Here is a 17,115-nt window from a genome sequence, read left to right on the forward strand (position 1 = left end):
CTTACGAATGGTTGTGTGGCTTGATGCTAAAGGAACAGCTTTTCAATGGGTTCAATAGAGATCTAGGTGTGTTGGTAAAAGAGAGACAGCCAAAAAGCCTAGAGGACGTAGCAAAATTGGCCGATCAGTACATTGAAGCTCATGGGAAGAATTGGGGTAAAAAGGTTGACAAAAGGCCTGCCGCGGTAAATGCGAAGAGTTCGCCAGCCGAACAAAATGATCAGTCTAAAGACTGGGCTAAGAGTAAAAGGTGTTATACTTGTAATGAATACGGTCACGTGTCCCGCGACTGTAAAGCGCAAAGGAATAATCCGCCAAGGGGTCGTGGTAATTTTGAGAGGGCGGCCGGTTGCGAAAATCCTAATGCACAGGACAAGAAAAACTTTAAGAAGCGCGATGAAAGCGCGGGCGCTTGCCAAGCTCATAGAGGTCATGAACCAAGGGGGGCACAAAATTTGCCAGTTATAAGCGCGGTTTGTGTAAATGAAAATATGCCAGTAATGGAGGGGTTATTGGAAGGTCACAGGAAGCTCCCAGGAAGCTACAGGTCACAGGATGGTGCTCAGGGACACCGGCTGTAGCACGGTGGTCGTTAGAAGAAAGTTCGTGGATGAAAGTAAATTTACGGGCGAAAATAGGCGTTGTGTATTGCTCGATGGTACGATTCGCGATGTGCCAGTCGCTAGAGTGTTGTTGGATTCTCCTTTTTATGTTGGGGAGGTGGAGGCTCTTGTCATGAACAGCCCAATTTATGATTTAATCTTAGGTAATATAGAGGGCGTAAGAGGGTCCATTGACCCCAACCCAAAATGGCAGCCTTCTTCGAGGCTACAAACTGAAGAGTCGCTGTCAGAATCCATTAGTGGTGCAGTTCAAACTAGAGGTCAAAAGGCAAAAAAGGAAAGACCTTTATCGCCACTTAAGACTTCGGGGAAGTTTTTTGAAAATGGTTTGACAAGGGAGGATCTTTCAAAAGAACAACGGGAAGAGGCGGAATTTCTCACATTTTTCAGTGATGCTAAAGAGGCCAAAGTCAGATTAACAAGAGGTGGTAATGAAACTTCTTTCGAAGTGAAAAATGCTGTCCTGTTTCGTAGATTTACCTCACCACGAGTTGAGAATGGAAAATTGTTCAAACAAATTGTAGTTCCAAAGCGGTATCAACAGAATGTACTTAGTATTGCACATGATTCGCCGCTTTCAGGGCACTTGGGTGCAAAGAAAACTCAAGATCGTGTTGCAAGCAATTTTTACTGGCCTGGTGTTCAAGGCGACGTCAATCGCTTTTGCGCGTCTTGTGACATTTGTCAGAAAACCGTATCAAAGGGGCGTGTAGGTAAAGCTCCATTAGGGAGAATGCCGTTAATTGACACACCATTTCAACGAGTAGCAATAGATTTAGTGGGGCCAATCGCTCCAATTACCGACAGAGGTAACCGCTATATCCTAACTTTGGTAGATTATGCTACTAGGTTTCCAGAGGCAATTGCCTTATCAGGGATATCTACAGAATGTGTTGCCGAGGCCTTGTTAGAGATATTCTCTAGGGTTGGAATTCCCGCAGAAATACTCACGGATATGGGAACGCAATTCACTAGTGAATTAATGAAAGAGATAAGTCGCCTTCTTCAGATCAAACAATTAACCACAACACCGTATCACCCCATGTGTAAAGGGTTAGTGGAGCGCTTCAATGGGACTCTGAAAAGAATGCTGAAAAGAACGTGCGCTGAACGTCCCAAGGATTGGGATCGGTTTTTGCCAGCGTTACTCTTTGCTTACAGGGAGGTCCCACAGGAGTCGCTAGCCTTTTCTCCCTTTGAATTATTCTATGGTAGGACCGTGAGAGGTCCCATGACCATTTTAAGGGAATTATGGTCGGGCGAGGTGGATGAAGAGGAAGTAAAGACTACTTATCAGTATATCCTAGACCTTAGGGAGAGGTTAGATGAAACGTGCAAATTAGCAAGGGATGAATTAGCAAAATCGTCAGCTAGATACAAGAAGTATTACGACTCGAAAACTAAAGATAGGAGATTTAAGGCTGGGGACAAGGTTTTGATTCTGCTTCCCACTGATTCAAACAAGTTGACCATGCAGTGGCGTGGTCCATACAGTGTATTCGCTAAGATATGCGTGAATGATTATAGAATTGACGTACAGGGCAAGGTCAAGACCTTTCAAGCTAATCTTTTGAAAAAGTATGTTTCAAGAGACACAGTAGGTTTGAGTGTCGTAGCTGAGGAGGAAAAGGAGTTGCAAATATTAGGAATTGATGATCCTCCGCTCGAGTCGACCGAGTGTTGTAATGATGCAAACATATGTGATCGTTTAGATGAGGGTGAGCAAAAACAGCTCAAAACAATGTTGTCTAATTTTGAAGATGTACTTATTGGTTTGCCTGGTAGCACTAATCTAATCGAGCATACCATACCAGTCACAACGGATGATCCGATTAGAAGTAAGCCATATCCGTTAGCTCATAGTATGCGTAAAGTTGTAACTGAAGAGGTTCAGACTATGCTGAAAATGGGTATTGTGGAGCGGTCAAGCTCGCCTTACGCTTCTCCCATAGTTTTGGTTAGAAAGAGGGACGGGACTAACAGGTTTTGTGTAGACTTTCGTAAATTAAATAAAGTCACCATGTATGATCCAGAACCAATTCCCAATCAGGAGGAACTAATGGTCAAAATAAGCAAAGGGAGGTTCTTTTCTAAGCTAGATTTGACGAAGGGATACTGGCAAATCCCAGTGGCCAAAGCCGACAGACCTAAAACGGCGTTTGTTACCCATGACGGCCTCTATCAATTTAAGGTGATGCCAGTCGGCATCATCAACGCTTCTGCGGGGTTTACACGCATGATACGCAGGTTGCTTGAGGGGATACCCAACGTAGTCAATTACATTGACGACGTTCTGATCTATACCGAAATTGGGAAGATCACCTAAGTACAGTTGAAGGGGTGCTTGATCGTATCAGACAAGCAGGGCTGATGGTGCGTCCCACGAAATGTTTCTTTGTGTATGCTTCGTTGGATTTTTTGGGTCACTTGGTTGGAGAGGGAGATCTCAAACCCCAACCGGATAAAGTTGAAAAGATCGTGAATACGTCCACCCCACGAACAAAGAAAGATGTTCGTTCTTTCATGGGACTAGTCGGATATTACCGTCGTTTTATTTCAAATTTTGCTGCCATTTCTGCCCCTCTCACAGATTTAACTAAGGGGTCTAAGTCAAATAAGGTAGAGTGGGGTGAAGCGCAAGAACGCGCCTTTAAAACTTTGAAAAGCAGGTTAGCATCTGCCCCTATTCTCAAGTTACAAGACTTAAGTAAGTGTTTCATTTTGTGCACAGATGCATCAGATATAGGCATAGGTGCTATTTTAATGCAAGAAGAAAGTGGGGAAAGATTTCCTATTTGTTATGCTAGTAGAAAGTTACAGCCAAGGGAAGTAAAGTATTCTACAATTGAAAAAGAGTGTTTGGCTCTTGTGTGGGCCGTGGAAAAGTTTCACATGTATTTGTATGGGGTAGAGTTTTTGTTGGAAACTGATCACCAGCCTCTTACGTACATGACGTGTACTAAGATTAAGAACAACAGAGTCCTACGATGGGCTTTGTCTTTGCAGTCCTACAGCTTTGTGATCGAGGCTGTCAAAGGCTCGGAAAATCATGGTGCTGATTTTCTAAGTCGATGTCCAAAATAGTATTCTTAAAAGTTATTACATGGTAGTAAACTATCATGTTTTAGGAGGGGGTGGTGTCACGCCTGCATGGTATTTTAGCATTCCTTGTGGGTGGAAATTTCCACCGGGTAGCCTAGGCCTTTGCAAATTGTTCATTTCTTCTTTCGAGTAATGTATGCAAATTCTAGGAGGTGAACAATGGGGAGACGGGTTCTTCTCGGGTAATGTATGTAGATCCGAGCAAGTGCATAATGGGAAACGGGTCCATCGGAATTCGTAGATTGTGCTTTGGCGGGTAAGGGCAGGGGTCAACTTAAGGTCGCTACACTGTTAAAAAAAATTGTAAATTTACAGTAAATTCCTGTCGATTTTTACAGAAAAAGCCGGTTTTCTATATTTACATGTAAACGTCTGTTATTTTAACAGACGTTTTCTGTACAGCAAGTGGTTTACACAAAATTGTAGTATTTTTCCCTCCAAAGAAAATTTACAGGAAAATCCTGTAAAATTTTACAGAATATGTCAGTTTTTAATATTTACATGTAAAATTCTGTGATTTTTACAGACGTTTTATGTTACAGCAAGTGGTTTACAAAAAATTGTAGTATTTTTCCCTCCAATGAAAATTTACAGGATAATTCTGTAAAATTTTACAGAATAAGTCAGTTTTTTATATTTACATGTAAAATTCTGTGATTTTTACAGACATTATGTGTGTCATGTACTTTACAGAATAAGTTTGTTTTGCAATCTAATGCATGTAAAATTGGAATTTGAAGAGCGTTATACGGAAATATTCTTGAAGGTGGAAACACGTTACCAATATACAACGGTATACAACAAACTCCATCGTGCAGTAACATTACCGTTTGGCAAAGAAAAGAATGAAATCCAACCATGAAGCTATTACCGATAGCTCCATGATCCAACCCACAATTACCAGTTAACTTTGTCCCTACAGTCGTTTTCTGCCTTAGTGTTACATAAACTTACATTTGAGCAACAACCCCCACCCCCGTGAGGCTCATCAATGACCCTTAATTGTCCAGCGAACGAAAACAATGTGAAAGATAACCTTGAAGGGTCTGTAGGTCAAATATGTGAAATCTAACCATTTCAAGAGTTTTAGTAACGAATTACTTGTAAATGCCTAACGTGTTAACTAATGAAAACGACATAGATGGTACTGTTCCAATTAGTTTACCGTTTGTTTAAGGAGTATACAACTTCCGAAATCCTATCAAAACAATTACTGATGTGAGCTGCCAAGAATACAATGCCCAGCCTTCAAGATGTAGTCTAATTCATTGTTTTAATGTTAACTTGTATTGTCAGTACAACATGAACCGATGACAATTCCGTGTGCTCAATGTACGGTCACACATGCAGCTATTTATAGCTAAATGGGTCACCGAACGTATCAAAATGTTGTTAAATATGTCTAGTTCAGCAAATGTCATTTCATTCATCTGAACCACCACCCCCCCCCCCCTCAACACCTTCTCCCATTCGACCCAGCCGGTCTAGCTCGATGATTGGCGTCAACGTGTCTGTAACAGCGATGACGTCTCGCGCACAGGCGGGAATTATTTTGATATATGGTCGGCTGCCGTTGGCTTTCCCGGAAAACTTGGCTACAGTCCAGCATGCAGTCACATGACCCAAGTTGGCGCGATGAACGTCCAGTACATGCTGCGCTGTTCTGTACATTATGATTGATCGGATCTCGCATTAACGTACGTATGAAGTGTATAGATTGCACAATACAATACTACAGCGCTTCAAAGTACGTCGACACGAGAGGAAAACAACTGCCGTTGCTGTCCAGTAGGCTACGCACATTTCCACACCAGAACAAGACTTCATTGAGTACTTCGTCAGACGTGAGTGGTAAATTTATTTGAACCATATGCTACATTTGCATTATTATTATCAACAAAACAACTTTGAAAGTCTGGTCATAACAAAAAGTTAGTTTATATTTTAGTTATAACCGTAGGGCCCAGTGCCTATAACGTAGACTAGACGAACGATAATTAAGAGTTAGACTATCACTATAGAAACACTGGCGCTGTATTAGACAACCTATCGTCGCCCTACCGTGCATTTTGATATGTGCGTGTGAAGCTTAGCCTTGCTTCATGTTGTTTAGGTTAATATGATATAATATTATAAGGGTGGGTACATTGTAACTTGTAAGTTAATTGGTGCTGATAGCCTACATACATGGATGATATTGGCTCTCATGTGGCATGTAATATGAAGTCTTTAGATTAGCAAAGGTTAATTAGCCTTTTAGAACATGACTGAATTTGAAAAGGCATAATTCATGTTTCTTTCAAATGATCAGTTTTGATTAGCTCCAATCAATAGTGAAGCAGGGCAGAAATGTACACCTGTAAAATATGCAATACACTAACAGCTACTATCCGTAGCTATGTTGATCATGTGAGTTCCCATAGGAATATACCTCGAGTGAGATTTCCATGTTGTTTTGTTAATTGTGGCTATACCCTATCAACTTTTGCTGCAATGAAGATTCATGTGACTAGGTATCACCGCCATCTTCAAAAGCAAACAGCAGTTGCAGCAAATCTTCAGTCAGTTAACCTGTCATTGATTTGTACGTATGAAATCTGTCAAAAAGAACTCACAGATCTGTCCTCATATTTGGCACACTTAAAAGCACATATAAGAAAAGGCCAAATTGTATCTTGTCCATATAAGAAGTGCAAAAGAGATTTTTCAAAAACCAGTTCATTTACAGCACATTTGTCACGTCACAGAAACTGGGGAGCTGTAAACATTTTGGATAAATACAAACTTTCTACTCGTGATCATTGCTCTTTGGATCAAGATATACCTCTAGACACTAACTGCTTTGATGTGTCTACAGAGACTGATAGATTTGTCCGTGAAAATGACATAAGCTGTGATTTCGAAAACAGTAACAATTGCCAAGGTAGGGCGCAAGAAACAGGTCAGTCTAGGCTTCAATTTCAACAAAATTTTGCCTTGTTTCTTCTGAAACTTCAGGCAAAACAACTTGTTCCATCACAAACAATTCAAATGATTGTTGAGGAGCTTCAAACTATTCACAGTTTATGTCAACAAGATCAGGTTTTGAAAATTACTCAAAAATTGAGAGATGAGGGTTTAGCAGAAGAACGTATCAAATGTGTAGCCGATTATATGAATGAGATAGATGCATGGATTGCTGTTGATAGTTGTAAAGGAAAACTCAGAACGCAGCACTGTAGAAAAGAGTACTATAAATCAGCATTCAAGTTTGTTGCTCCAATTGCAATATCACTAGGGAGAGATTCAGCACAAAAAATGCATTACTATCATTACATTCCAATCAAGGAGAGCATTCAGTTGCACCTTTCAGATGATTTTGTGTTGGGACAATGTCAAAGTAGGCACCAAAGTGAAGACTCATCTGTTCTTACTGACATAGTGGATGGTACAGTTTTTAAAAAAAATAGTTTGTTTCAAAGTTGTGAAAGATCTTTATCCATCATTCTCTATCAAGACTCATTTGAAATTGTAAACCCACTTGGGTCGGCAAGAAAAAAACACAAAATACTAGCAATGTACTTTACACTTGGAAACATCCAACCTGAGTACAGATCTGTTGTTGATGCAATGCAGCTTGTGTTTTTGTGTAAAGAAGTTGATTTTAAGGTCTTTGGGCAGCAGAAGGTTTTTGAGAGAGTGATAAATGATTTGAAAACATTAGAGGAAGTTGGAATAGAAACAAATGACGGGGTGGTCTGGAAAGGTGCGCTGTCTTGTATATTAGGGGATAATTTAGGTTCCCATTGTATTGGGGGTTTCATTGAGAATTTTTCAGGAACTAACATGTGCCGCTACTGTTTAATAACTTCACATGACTTCAAATGTAACGCACCATATGCAGTTGGGAAGCCTAGAACCAAGGAGGAGTATGATTCTTGCATTGCACACCTTGAAGATCATGAAGAAAATCATCATCAAGGAATTAAATTTAATTCATGTTTTAATTCTTTGAGGTATTTTCATGTGTGTGCACCTGGTTTGCCACCATGCCTGGGGCACGACTTGTTTGAAGGAGTTGTTGATTACGATGTAGCCATGTTTATTCAATACTGGATTAAACAAAAACATTGGTTCACATATGCAGATTTGAATATAATGTGGGTACAGTTTAAATTTCAAGGACGCGATGCAAACAATAAACCTGCATTTGTAAATTTATCAGGTAACCGCTTAGGTGGTCAGGCCGTTGAAAACTGGAACCTTTTGAGACTTCTTCCAATTATTTTGAGTGCATATGTTAAAGATCATAATGACCTTGTATGGAGACTCTTTCTTCTTTTACGAGAAGTTGTTGAGTATGTGTGTTCTCCAAAGATTTCACATGAGCAACTTGCATATTTAAGGGTGATAATGGAGGAATACTTGACTGAGAGAATACGACTCTTTGCTGATACTCCCCTCAGACCAAAACATCATTTCCTGAGCCACTATCCAGATTTAATTATTAAGTTTGGACCATTAATGAGAGTGTGGACTCTACGCTTCGAAAGTAAGCACTCCTATTTCAAACGTTGTGCCAGATCTGCACAAAATTTCATCAATGTTACACAGTCTTTAGCAAATCAACACCAGTACTTTCAAGCTTATAACAGCTCAGGGAAAATATATCCTGATAGATTGGTTATTGAAAATGCCACATCCCTCAACATAGAATGTTTCATGCCTGAAATAAAGCATGCTTTGCAGGCAGCAAATGTAAAGTTTGATGATTCTGTTATCAGTGACAGAGTTCAGATGTTTGGCACTTCTTACCAGAAGGGTTTCTTTGTAATATGTCAGTGTTCTGATACATGCTTTTCAAGTCTTAAATTGGGTTGCATTTTGTTTGCAGTTGTTGAAAGGCAAAATATTGTGTACCTTGTCGTAAAGATGCACAGTGGATCATTCAATCACACTACTGGAGTTTACTGTTTGCAGCCTTTGAATATAGTGTCTTGTGTGCAGATTTCTAAGCTTGCTGATTATTTTCCATTGCCGGCATATTTTGTGAGAGGAAGGCTTTTGCTTTCACTAAAGCATAAGCCATTAGCTGCAGTGCTTTTATAGGCATGTAAGTGGCAAATTCTATACAACTGGGGCGTATTTTCATTGACTTAAGATGGTGCAATGTATCATCTTCTCTTAGAACCATGCTAATGAACTTGAAGCATTACATACATGTACTTGTTAAATAGCTTATGCATTTGTTGATATTACTGCAGAAAAACTGTTGTAAAGTTAGGAAATAATTATCAATTAATATCTAATTAAGGCTTTGTGTTTACATGTAAAGTGCCTTCCATTTAAAGAACTATGTTTGAGTGCAAGCTCAATTATGGAACAACTAGGAGTATATAATGGGCCTTACAAAGAAACTTATAGTAAGCAAATGTGGCATATGAATTATTCTGAATTGAGAAGGAACTAAAACCTTCACTTCCATTACTCAGGTCTGAGGTTCTCTTGTTAAAATGAGCGTGTCAGAACAATCAGATGATACGATTTGTCTTGAAGATGTTGCTTCATCCATAATGCAGCATCTTCCTTCACTGCCACTTGAAATGGTGGACAAAGTAGTTGAACAGCTCCTGGCTGCTGGTGTGGAAAGTGTGTGCGATCTCAAGCTGATCACTGATGATGACCTTTCCAGTGTACTGAAGCCAATACAGAGGAGAAAGCTGTTACTAGCATGGGCAAACAAGGCAGGTAAGCAGAAATATAATTGCACTTTCTAAATATGATTATCCTCCTTTTTTTGAGGAAAGGGGAGGTTAAGAAGTAAGTTACAAGAGGAGATGGAAAAATGTCTAAATAGTAAGTACATGTGATACACAGAAGTTTCTCTTATTGTCTAAGACAGTTGCTGGTACCACAAATTGAATAAGGAAACTGGTCACATAGTACATCATTAGCATTTTTGTAATTCTCTAAAGAAAATTTTCTGGTTAATTATTAGTATTATACATTAGATTTGAATTTTTTTAAGTAGTTTTCAAGTAGTGAGCAAATAGAACACACAGAAAACACCAGGTCAAACTACTGAAATGATACACCACATACCCAAACTAAAATATTTATCATCAAGAAAAGAGGAAACCCTTCTTTTTAATTCAAATTAAACATAGAACATACGTTCTATGTTGTTTGTAGAGTATGTTGAAGTTCATATGGGAGTATGACAAGGCTAAAGGTCACCTTGAAAAACAACCACTATGGAGTAGTATGGGGTACCTCAACTCTGGGATCATACTTGGCCCCCACTTTGGGGTCCAAATAAGCGGGCACTACGCAAACGTCTGCAGTGACCAAATAATGCCATTGACGCAACAATTTGATATGTATGAGTGTTACTTTGCCCCAAAAACACTTGTATCCAATAATCAACAAAAATTGCCCAAATAATTTCACACTTCGGCTATACTGATTGAAAGATGCAGAGAACTGTGGCAATGGCTTGCTTTCCATACAGTATAAGAATACACCTTGACAACTTAACAAACTATAAAGCAAGCCTTGTCCGATGCTTATGCACAAGGTCCATACGGCATACGGTACGGTGTGTACATGTGTACAAAGCCATTGCCTACGTCAACAAACAAGCAGCGACTTAACCTATAATATAATAATAATAATAATATATAATAATAATAATAATATAATAATAATATACAGGGTTTTTGTTAAGAAATGAAGTAGGTGGGTCAAGTTGAAAAGTAGACGGGACTGTCTGTACGCGGACATGGGGGAGGGGTCTAAGCCGGAAAATTGCAATTTAAAAAGTCTCTAGATGCAAAATGGTTCAATATACAGTTGTTTGGTCAATGATATTGCCCCCTCCCAATCACCCCTTTCTTCTGTCCTATTTTTCTTTTTTTCTCCTGAATTTTTTTATTAACACTCGGGTCATGGAGCCTAGGGAGGTAGCTATGCCACTGAACGGAACTTAGCAAGGGTGTGACGCACTTGCTGCATTAAATGAAGTGCGATCATAACAAAATGATAGTAGGTCTACGGTACCTACAAAGTGAGTAGGATTTTACTGCCAAAAAATACCCAACTAGGTCTGTGATAGAACCTTCTGTTTTTTATTCAGCTTTTATCTCTGTTGAGCAACAATTTGTATGTCAAGAGAAGCCCTTCGCCTACCTCTACTCTCACCCACCCCTCGGCCTCATCTCCTCGACCATACTACTAATGTTCAACTTCTTGTAGTTTTTACCAACAGTTAACTGCTGTGACAGTTTCAATCACACCTGATCTGGTTGTGGGTATTTATTCCTCTCGATTTTTTTCGTCATTTTTTTTTTTTTTTTAATTTTTTTTAATTTTTTTTTTTTTTTACTGAGCGGCGCAAAGTAGCCGGGTCATGTACGTGCAGTAAGCGGGTCATTTGACCCGGGTCCCGGCTACTAACGAAAACCCTGAATATAATAATAATATAATATAATAATATATATAATATAATAATAATATAATATAGTAATAATATAATAATAATAATAATAATAATCAGCAGTTATTTTTACAACGCTTAAGCGACCACAAATGTGGGAGAAGACCGCAAGGGCTTATGAATTACAACTTACACGTCGGGTGGCTTCCAATTCAACATTTTAACTCAAATTTGGAATCTTTTCAATTTAGAAAGTCATTTCAGATGGGAAAACCGTAGATTGCTCTTGGTTGAAAAACCCACCTTACTATGACCCGGCCGGGAATCGAACCCCGAACCTCCCGATTGCTAAGCCTCATTGCTTCAAATGCCACCGCCTTTATCTTCTCGGCCACAGCAACCTAAACAGACGTGTCAGAGAATGCCCCTGTTGCCAATTGAAGATATGCTTGATTCGATAGATTGCGAGCTTGAGTGCTGCCCCTGTTTGTTGTGTAAATGCTGATGTTCTGTGAGTGTCCAAAAAACTAGTACCTTAATGCAATAAATGTCTGTTATCAGGAAATAATTTATCAAGGTTGTTTATTCATTTCATATCATCTACTTTCATTGATGTGACATATTTTCATTCTTAAAGAAAAGTTGCTTGGATCAGAATCTTCACAATCATCTGAACCCGACTCTGTGGCCAGTTCACCAGGCTGCAGCTGGGTGCCCAGTTCAGCAGGATCAAGTCCAGCAGCGGTAATTGCAGATTGGGCAGAGTCATATAAAGTTGATTGGGATAAAATGCCTAAGAGCCTTACAAAATCACTCCAGAAGAAACAGAGACCCACTCCCAAAGATCGGCGTGAAATGATCAGAATATTATGCAATGACATAATGAAAGTTGAGTCAAGTCCAGGACGAAAGCACCTTTCTATTATTGCACAGAAGATCGTTCGTGAGTTTCCAGAACCCTTTAAAGATGACATTGAAGGACTTGTTGTTGGTAGTGGATATGCATCCCTTCTTACACAGTTGGAAAACCGTATGAGCAATGTCAATAGAGGCAAACTTCACCTAAATGTTGGTTACCCCCTGTTTGTAGAGGGTGAACAGAATGAAGCACTAACAAAGAAGCGTAAACTCAGCACCTCATATGGCTGCAAAAACTGGCAACCAGAGGACCTACCTGAAGGGGAGGATCGAGACACGCAGAGAAAAAAGATAGATGACTTAAAGGTGATGCATGAACTTAACATATGGGATGACAATGAGGTTGTTTTCCTCATGAAAACTGTATTTCCAACCATCCGTGCCAAGATAAACAGTCAGCAAGTTCCTGTATGTGCTCTCCTTGATGAATATCCTTTCTTGTTTGAAGAGGTTGGGATGATGGGACATTTTGAAGATTTAGTGGGCATCAAACTGAAACCAGTTCTCACTACAGCTTTTATAGATAAAAGTCCACGAATTCAGAAGTTTCTGCAAGTGTCAGCAAAGAAGAAGAAGGAGGTGCAAAATATAATAGCTGATGTGGAGAGTGCTAAGAAGGAAAGTGGTGATCATTCCCCTGATGTTCCAGGACTTATTCTCCTCCTCTGCAATCACCTTGGAGATAAATGGGACGATCTTTTCTACCTTGCAAAGGTAAGAAGTAGCTACCTTTATAAATCATTAAGCTTGTGAACAGTCTCAGAATAGCACTATTTGTCTGTGTTTTTGTGTTTTGCTCTGGTTTGTCGTTCTTAAACTTACAGTTATGTAGATGTATTGGTCAAGTTGATTGACTTTATAACGATTTTCCTCTGCGATGTTCACTGTTTGTAGGTCAGCTGTAATTGTTGTGTATTGGGACTCTGAAGTCCAAAGTTCAGTACATCATATGCCATCAGTTAATTAAGATCTTCCCCATTGTCATCATTTGATTTCAGGGATACATATTGTCCCTCAGTTTCATTGTTTTATGTTATGCTTTGGAAGAAACTCCTGTTTCCCAGATGGCATCTTGAATGTTTTGTCCCACTATATAATAAGATAAGTATTCCAAACAATTTAATTGTTCCTACATTTACATTATGTTCAGGAAACCAGTACTGTGCAGAATATCACTAAGGATCTGAAGTCAACATCCCCATGCATCATTATTCAAGGTGAGAAGCATTTGGAGGATTTTGCTCTAAGATGCATTTCCTCCAGTACATATACACTGCTCTTTTTCCCTTTTTGGTTTGGATGATAGTTGTAACGTTTGAAATTTGTGATGGTGAGTATGTGTGCGTGTGTATGTATTTTAGTGATGCCTACCTTGTAAACACAATTTCTCATGAAAGGAAGCTTAGACAGATCTCATAGTTGGCATGTGGGTGTACCCGATAGAGTACAAGAAGCCTATTGTTTTTGGCAAAGGTCAAAGATCATTTGGGGTCAACAGAGGTGAAACTGAATACTTTGTAAACATGATATCTCAAGAAGGGAATCTTGGACAGATCTCATGTGGTATGTAGGTGTGGTCACTTGAATCAACAGGGGTCAAAATTTGGGAATCTTTGATGAGAGAAACTTAGGAAGTTATATGATGGCAAGTGTGTCAATGACACCCCATAGTGCACTATCACCTGTGGAAGACAAAGTCATGAGTCCATATGAGATTTAACTGGGAAAACTCTGTTACTGCATCAATTCAGCATGTATGTGTGCATTTGATGCTCAGCATGTAACATGAAACTCAAGAACTATAGTCCATTTTTGACTTCATATGTGGGAAAAACATGTTGGTTGACCATTGCAACATTTTCAATGTCATTTTTGTGTTGCTGAGGGTGCCTCAGTAAATCGATATATTAGATAAACTGTTTTTTCTTTCATATCCACACTGACAATATTGAAATCTGCCATCAACGATTATATCGAAATACCAAGTGCATCCGAAACAAACCTTGAATACCGGTAATAAAAATATTGAATAAAAAATAATGACCCATTAGTGCACGCGAGTTGGAGTATATTCACGCTGCAACTGTAAAGTAGTGGTAGTCATAGCAGTGGCATTAACTTTAACTGGACATTCTCTTAATAGTTCTAATTGATATTTATTTTTTGCAGGTCCAAACATGTACACTGGAAGAAAGTTTATGTTGGCAGTAGATATGGTTATTGTTAATGACCACATTCAAACTTTTGAAAGTGCAATGACCATGCTGTTTGCAATGTTTTTCATCTTAAACATTGAGTATCCATCTGAAGGTGCAACTTTAATGGAGTTTATCCAGCGGTGAGTAGGCTGAAAGTACCCTAGTAATAGTTAACCAATGTTATTTTGTGTGGACATTCCCTTGACATGGAATGTAAGAGTGTGTGCATATTATTAGCCACCTTCAAAAGATCAGCCGATCATAAAGGTACCAATAAAGAAAAAAATCAACAAATTGCAGTTAACTCTACTCCTAGGCAGATCATTGAAATAAATCATACTCTGTTCTCAGTTACAGCTGATTTACTTATTTTGTACTATTTGTTGTGGTCCAAGAATAACAGCAGCTTTGGTAACCTTTTGTAAACATTGATGACCTTTACATTATTTTCACCAATGGAAAGTTAGTGTAAATAGTTGAATGGCATGTTTTATTATTTTGGAAAAAGGGTGGGAATGTATGAGTTTGGTTACTTACTGAGAACACCTGCACAATTTGTTACAACTATAGGGTATCAGCTTAAACTGAACAAAATTGAAATTAAAAGAGGATTCACAAATTAGCTCTTCTTTTCAGATCATGATTTCCTAGAAAACTGTTGAATTCCAAAGGCTTGCAAATTAAGACAGGTATCCTATCAACGCCAGTGAGCACACATACAATTGGAAACTGAGTTGTCACATCTTACTATCATGTATGACATACTGTAGTGTAAATTTGGGACCAAGGGAAATTAATTGTTAAATGGTTTAATAATTGCAAACTTATTTGAACTTTATGACTTCACAGTTCTAATTTTGCTCCTCTTTGCAGCTGCTTTGTAGGATTGAATCCAGAAAAGGGAAGAAAGACCCCCAAATCCAAGAAGAGCTATCCTGTCAACCCAAAAATTTTGGCTTTGGTTGGAAACCTGAAGGAGTTTGAGTCAGATTGGACAGTCTAAATGCTTTTCAGGCACTTCCCGTGATTGGTCACATTAGTCTGACAATTTGGTAACTTTGGATTATAAATCTAGGTCACTTGGTTGATTTAAAGTGTTCCTAGTTGAGAAAATGTTAGCGAGCCTCTTGAGCCTCCTTAACTGGAACCATAGACTCTCCAGCTACAGAGAAGTCTCTTTTACAAATGAACAGTTAAACATTTATACAGAGTTCAAACTATTGTGTTTAACTTTGTTGGTGGATATTTACAAGGTTTTACTTGTTGACAAAATTGTTAAAGACTATTATTTGGTGCTATCATGACACCTTTCCAATAACTCCATAAACTCTGAAACTCTTCCAAGCAGGTTCACAAATGTTAGAAAAGTTTTGAATCCATAATAGTTTCAGATGTCAAGTTATTCTGTTAATTTTGTTAATGCTATAAGCTTGATATCTAAACTATATTTTGTTGTCAAAATATAAAATCTCTCTGCTAAATGTTGACATGAAATCTTTTCATAAAACTGCTCCTTCCACTCAACAGCAGAAGCACAGGAATATAAGGACAACTTTTTTAATCATTTCCAGGTACAAAGGTCAAATCATTGTTTATATATCTTTTGATCAGATGATTTACAATATCTTTGGTTAACAGAATAGTTAATCTTTATTCTTACGTATTGTAACATATCCTTGTCTTTAACTTCCACTTTGAACTTAAACGGCTAAAGAAGGTCATGAAAATTAGAAAAAGTATACAATCCTTATCAGCGATAGAGGAGTTACCACAGTTAAAGGTATTAATTTTCTGTGAACATTGATATGCCCATTAAAGTGAATATGTTATATGAGCGATATATTTAATAATGCTAGAACATTTAAAAATACATGAAATGAGCATAGTTGTAATAAAGTTAAATAAAGAATAGTGAAGACACCTAAGTTTCTGTGGTCACATAATACAGTGACCTTTGCATACTTCAAGTGCATCTGTAAATAAGAGGGAAAGGAACTTTGTTGTAGAGCAATAGAAAGGGCGAGGAACTAGCAGGTGTCAAAGCTTAGTGTTTTATGATCAGTTAATTGTGAAAACTTTCAGTGGCTGATCCAGGATTTCCTGAAGTGGCCGAAGAGACAAATATGGCCACATACAGACTTATCAGTATATTTCCAAACAATGAAAGTATCGTCTGTATAACAAAACCTTTTCCAAAAGAAAGGCTGGGTCACCCAGCAAATTCCCAGTCATCAATAAGAGATTGCCTTCTGATGTTCAGTCTTATATATTACTTTTAAGGTTTTGACATTAAAAAATATGTTTTAACAAGTTTTGAAGTTGTAAATAAAAGTTTCAGAGAACAATAAGTTGTTTTTTTATTTTATAATCTCACTGATAATAGTAATTCCATCTGACAGCCAATTTTACAAACAAAGACCCATTTATTGCAAGGAAAAAACTATAGATAACATTGAAGACTAGACTTTACCTAAAAGATACAGTAAATTAAAAGTCACAATACAGTTATTTTACAGAGAAAATTACATATTGCAAGAAAAAACTGTGTAAATAACGGTGTCAGACTGTTTATTTTACATAGAATGTAGTGTAAAATAACGGCCGTCACATAGTAATTTTACGGATAAAAACTTTTATAATGCAAAGAAAAACTGTATAATAACATTTTTAGACTGTTTATTTTACATAGAATATGGTGTAAAATAACGGTTGACATACAGTAATTTTACGGACAGAAACTGTTATAATTGGGGGGAAAACTGTATAAATAACAGTTTCAGACTGTTTATTTTACATAGAATATGGTGTAATATAACGGTCGTCGTACAGTAATTTTACGAATAGAGTCTGTTATAATGGG

General features: G+C 38.1%; 2 protein-coding genes across 8 annotated transcripts in view; one reads left to right on the plus strand and one right to left on the minus strand.

Annotated features, from left to right (window-relative positions):
• The window catches only part of LOC139974385 (fibrinogen-like protein A), a 73,897-nt gene that overhangs the window by 48,152 nt on the left and 8,630 nt on the right, over positions 1–17,115 (minus strand). The window lies entirely within an intron of this gene.
• Positions 5,396–15,311, plus strand: LOC139974384 (uncharacterized). 5 transcript variants are annotated; one of them, XM_071981500.1, is made up of 6 exons: positions 5,396–5,569; positions 9,284–9,452; positions 11,777–12,771; positions 13,208–13,274; positions 14,227–14,395; positions 15,129–15,311. In XM_071981500.1, the coding sequence occupies exons 1-6, from the start codon at positions 5,429–5,431 to the stop codon at positions 15,256–15,258; spliced, it is 1,671 nt and encodes a 556-aa protein (XP_071837601.1). In that variant the 5' UTR covers positions 5,396–5,428; the 3' UTR covers positions 15,259–15,311. The 5 variants fall into 5 exon arrangements, with proteins under 5 accessions (XP_071837601.1, XP_071837604.1, XP_071837602.1 ...); XM_071981501.1 differs by having other exon boundaries at positions 5,437–5,569; positions 9,197–9,452; XM_071981502.1 differs by having other exon boundaries at positions 5,455–5,576; positions 9,197–9,452.

The sequence above is a fragment of the Apostichopus japonicus genome, chromosome 9 (assembly GCF_037975245.1).
Source record: "Apostichopus japonicus isolate 1M-3 chromosome 9, ASM3797524v1, whole genome shotgun sequence".
NCBI classification, from domain to species: Eukaryota; Metazoa; Echinodermata; class Holothuroidea; order Aspidochirotida; family Stichopodidae; genus Apostichopus; species Apostichopus japonicus.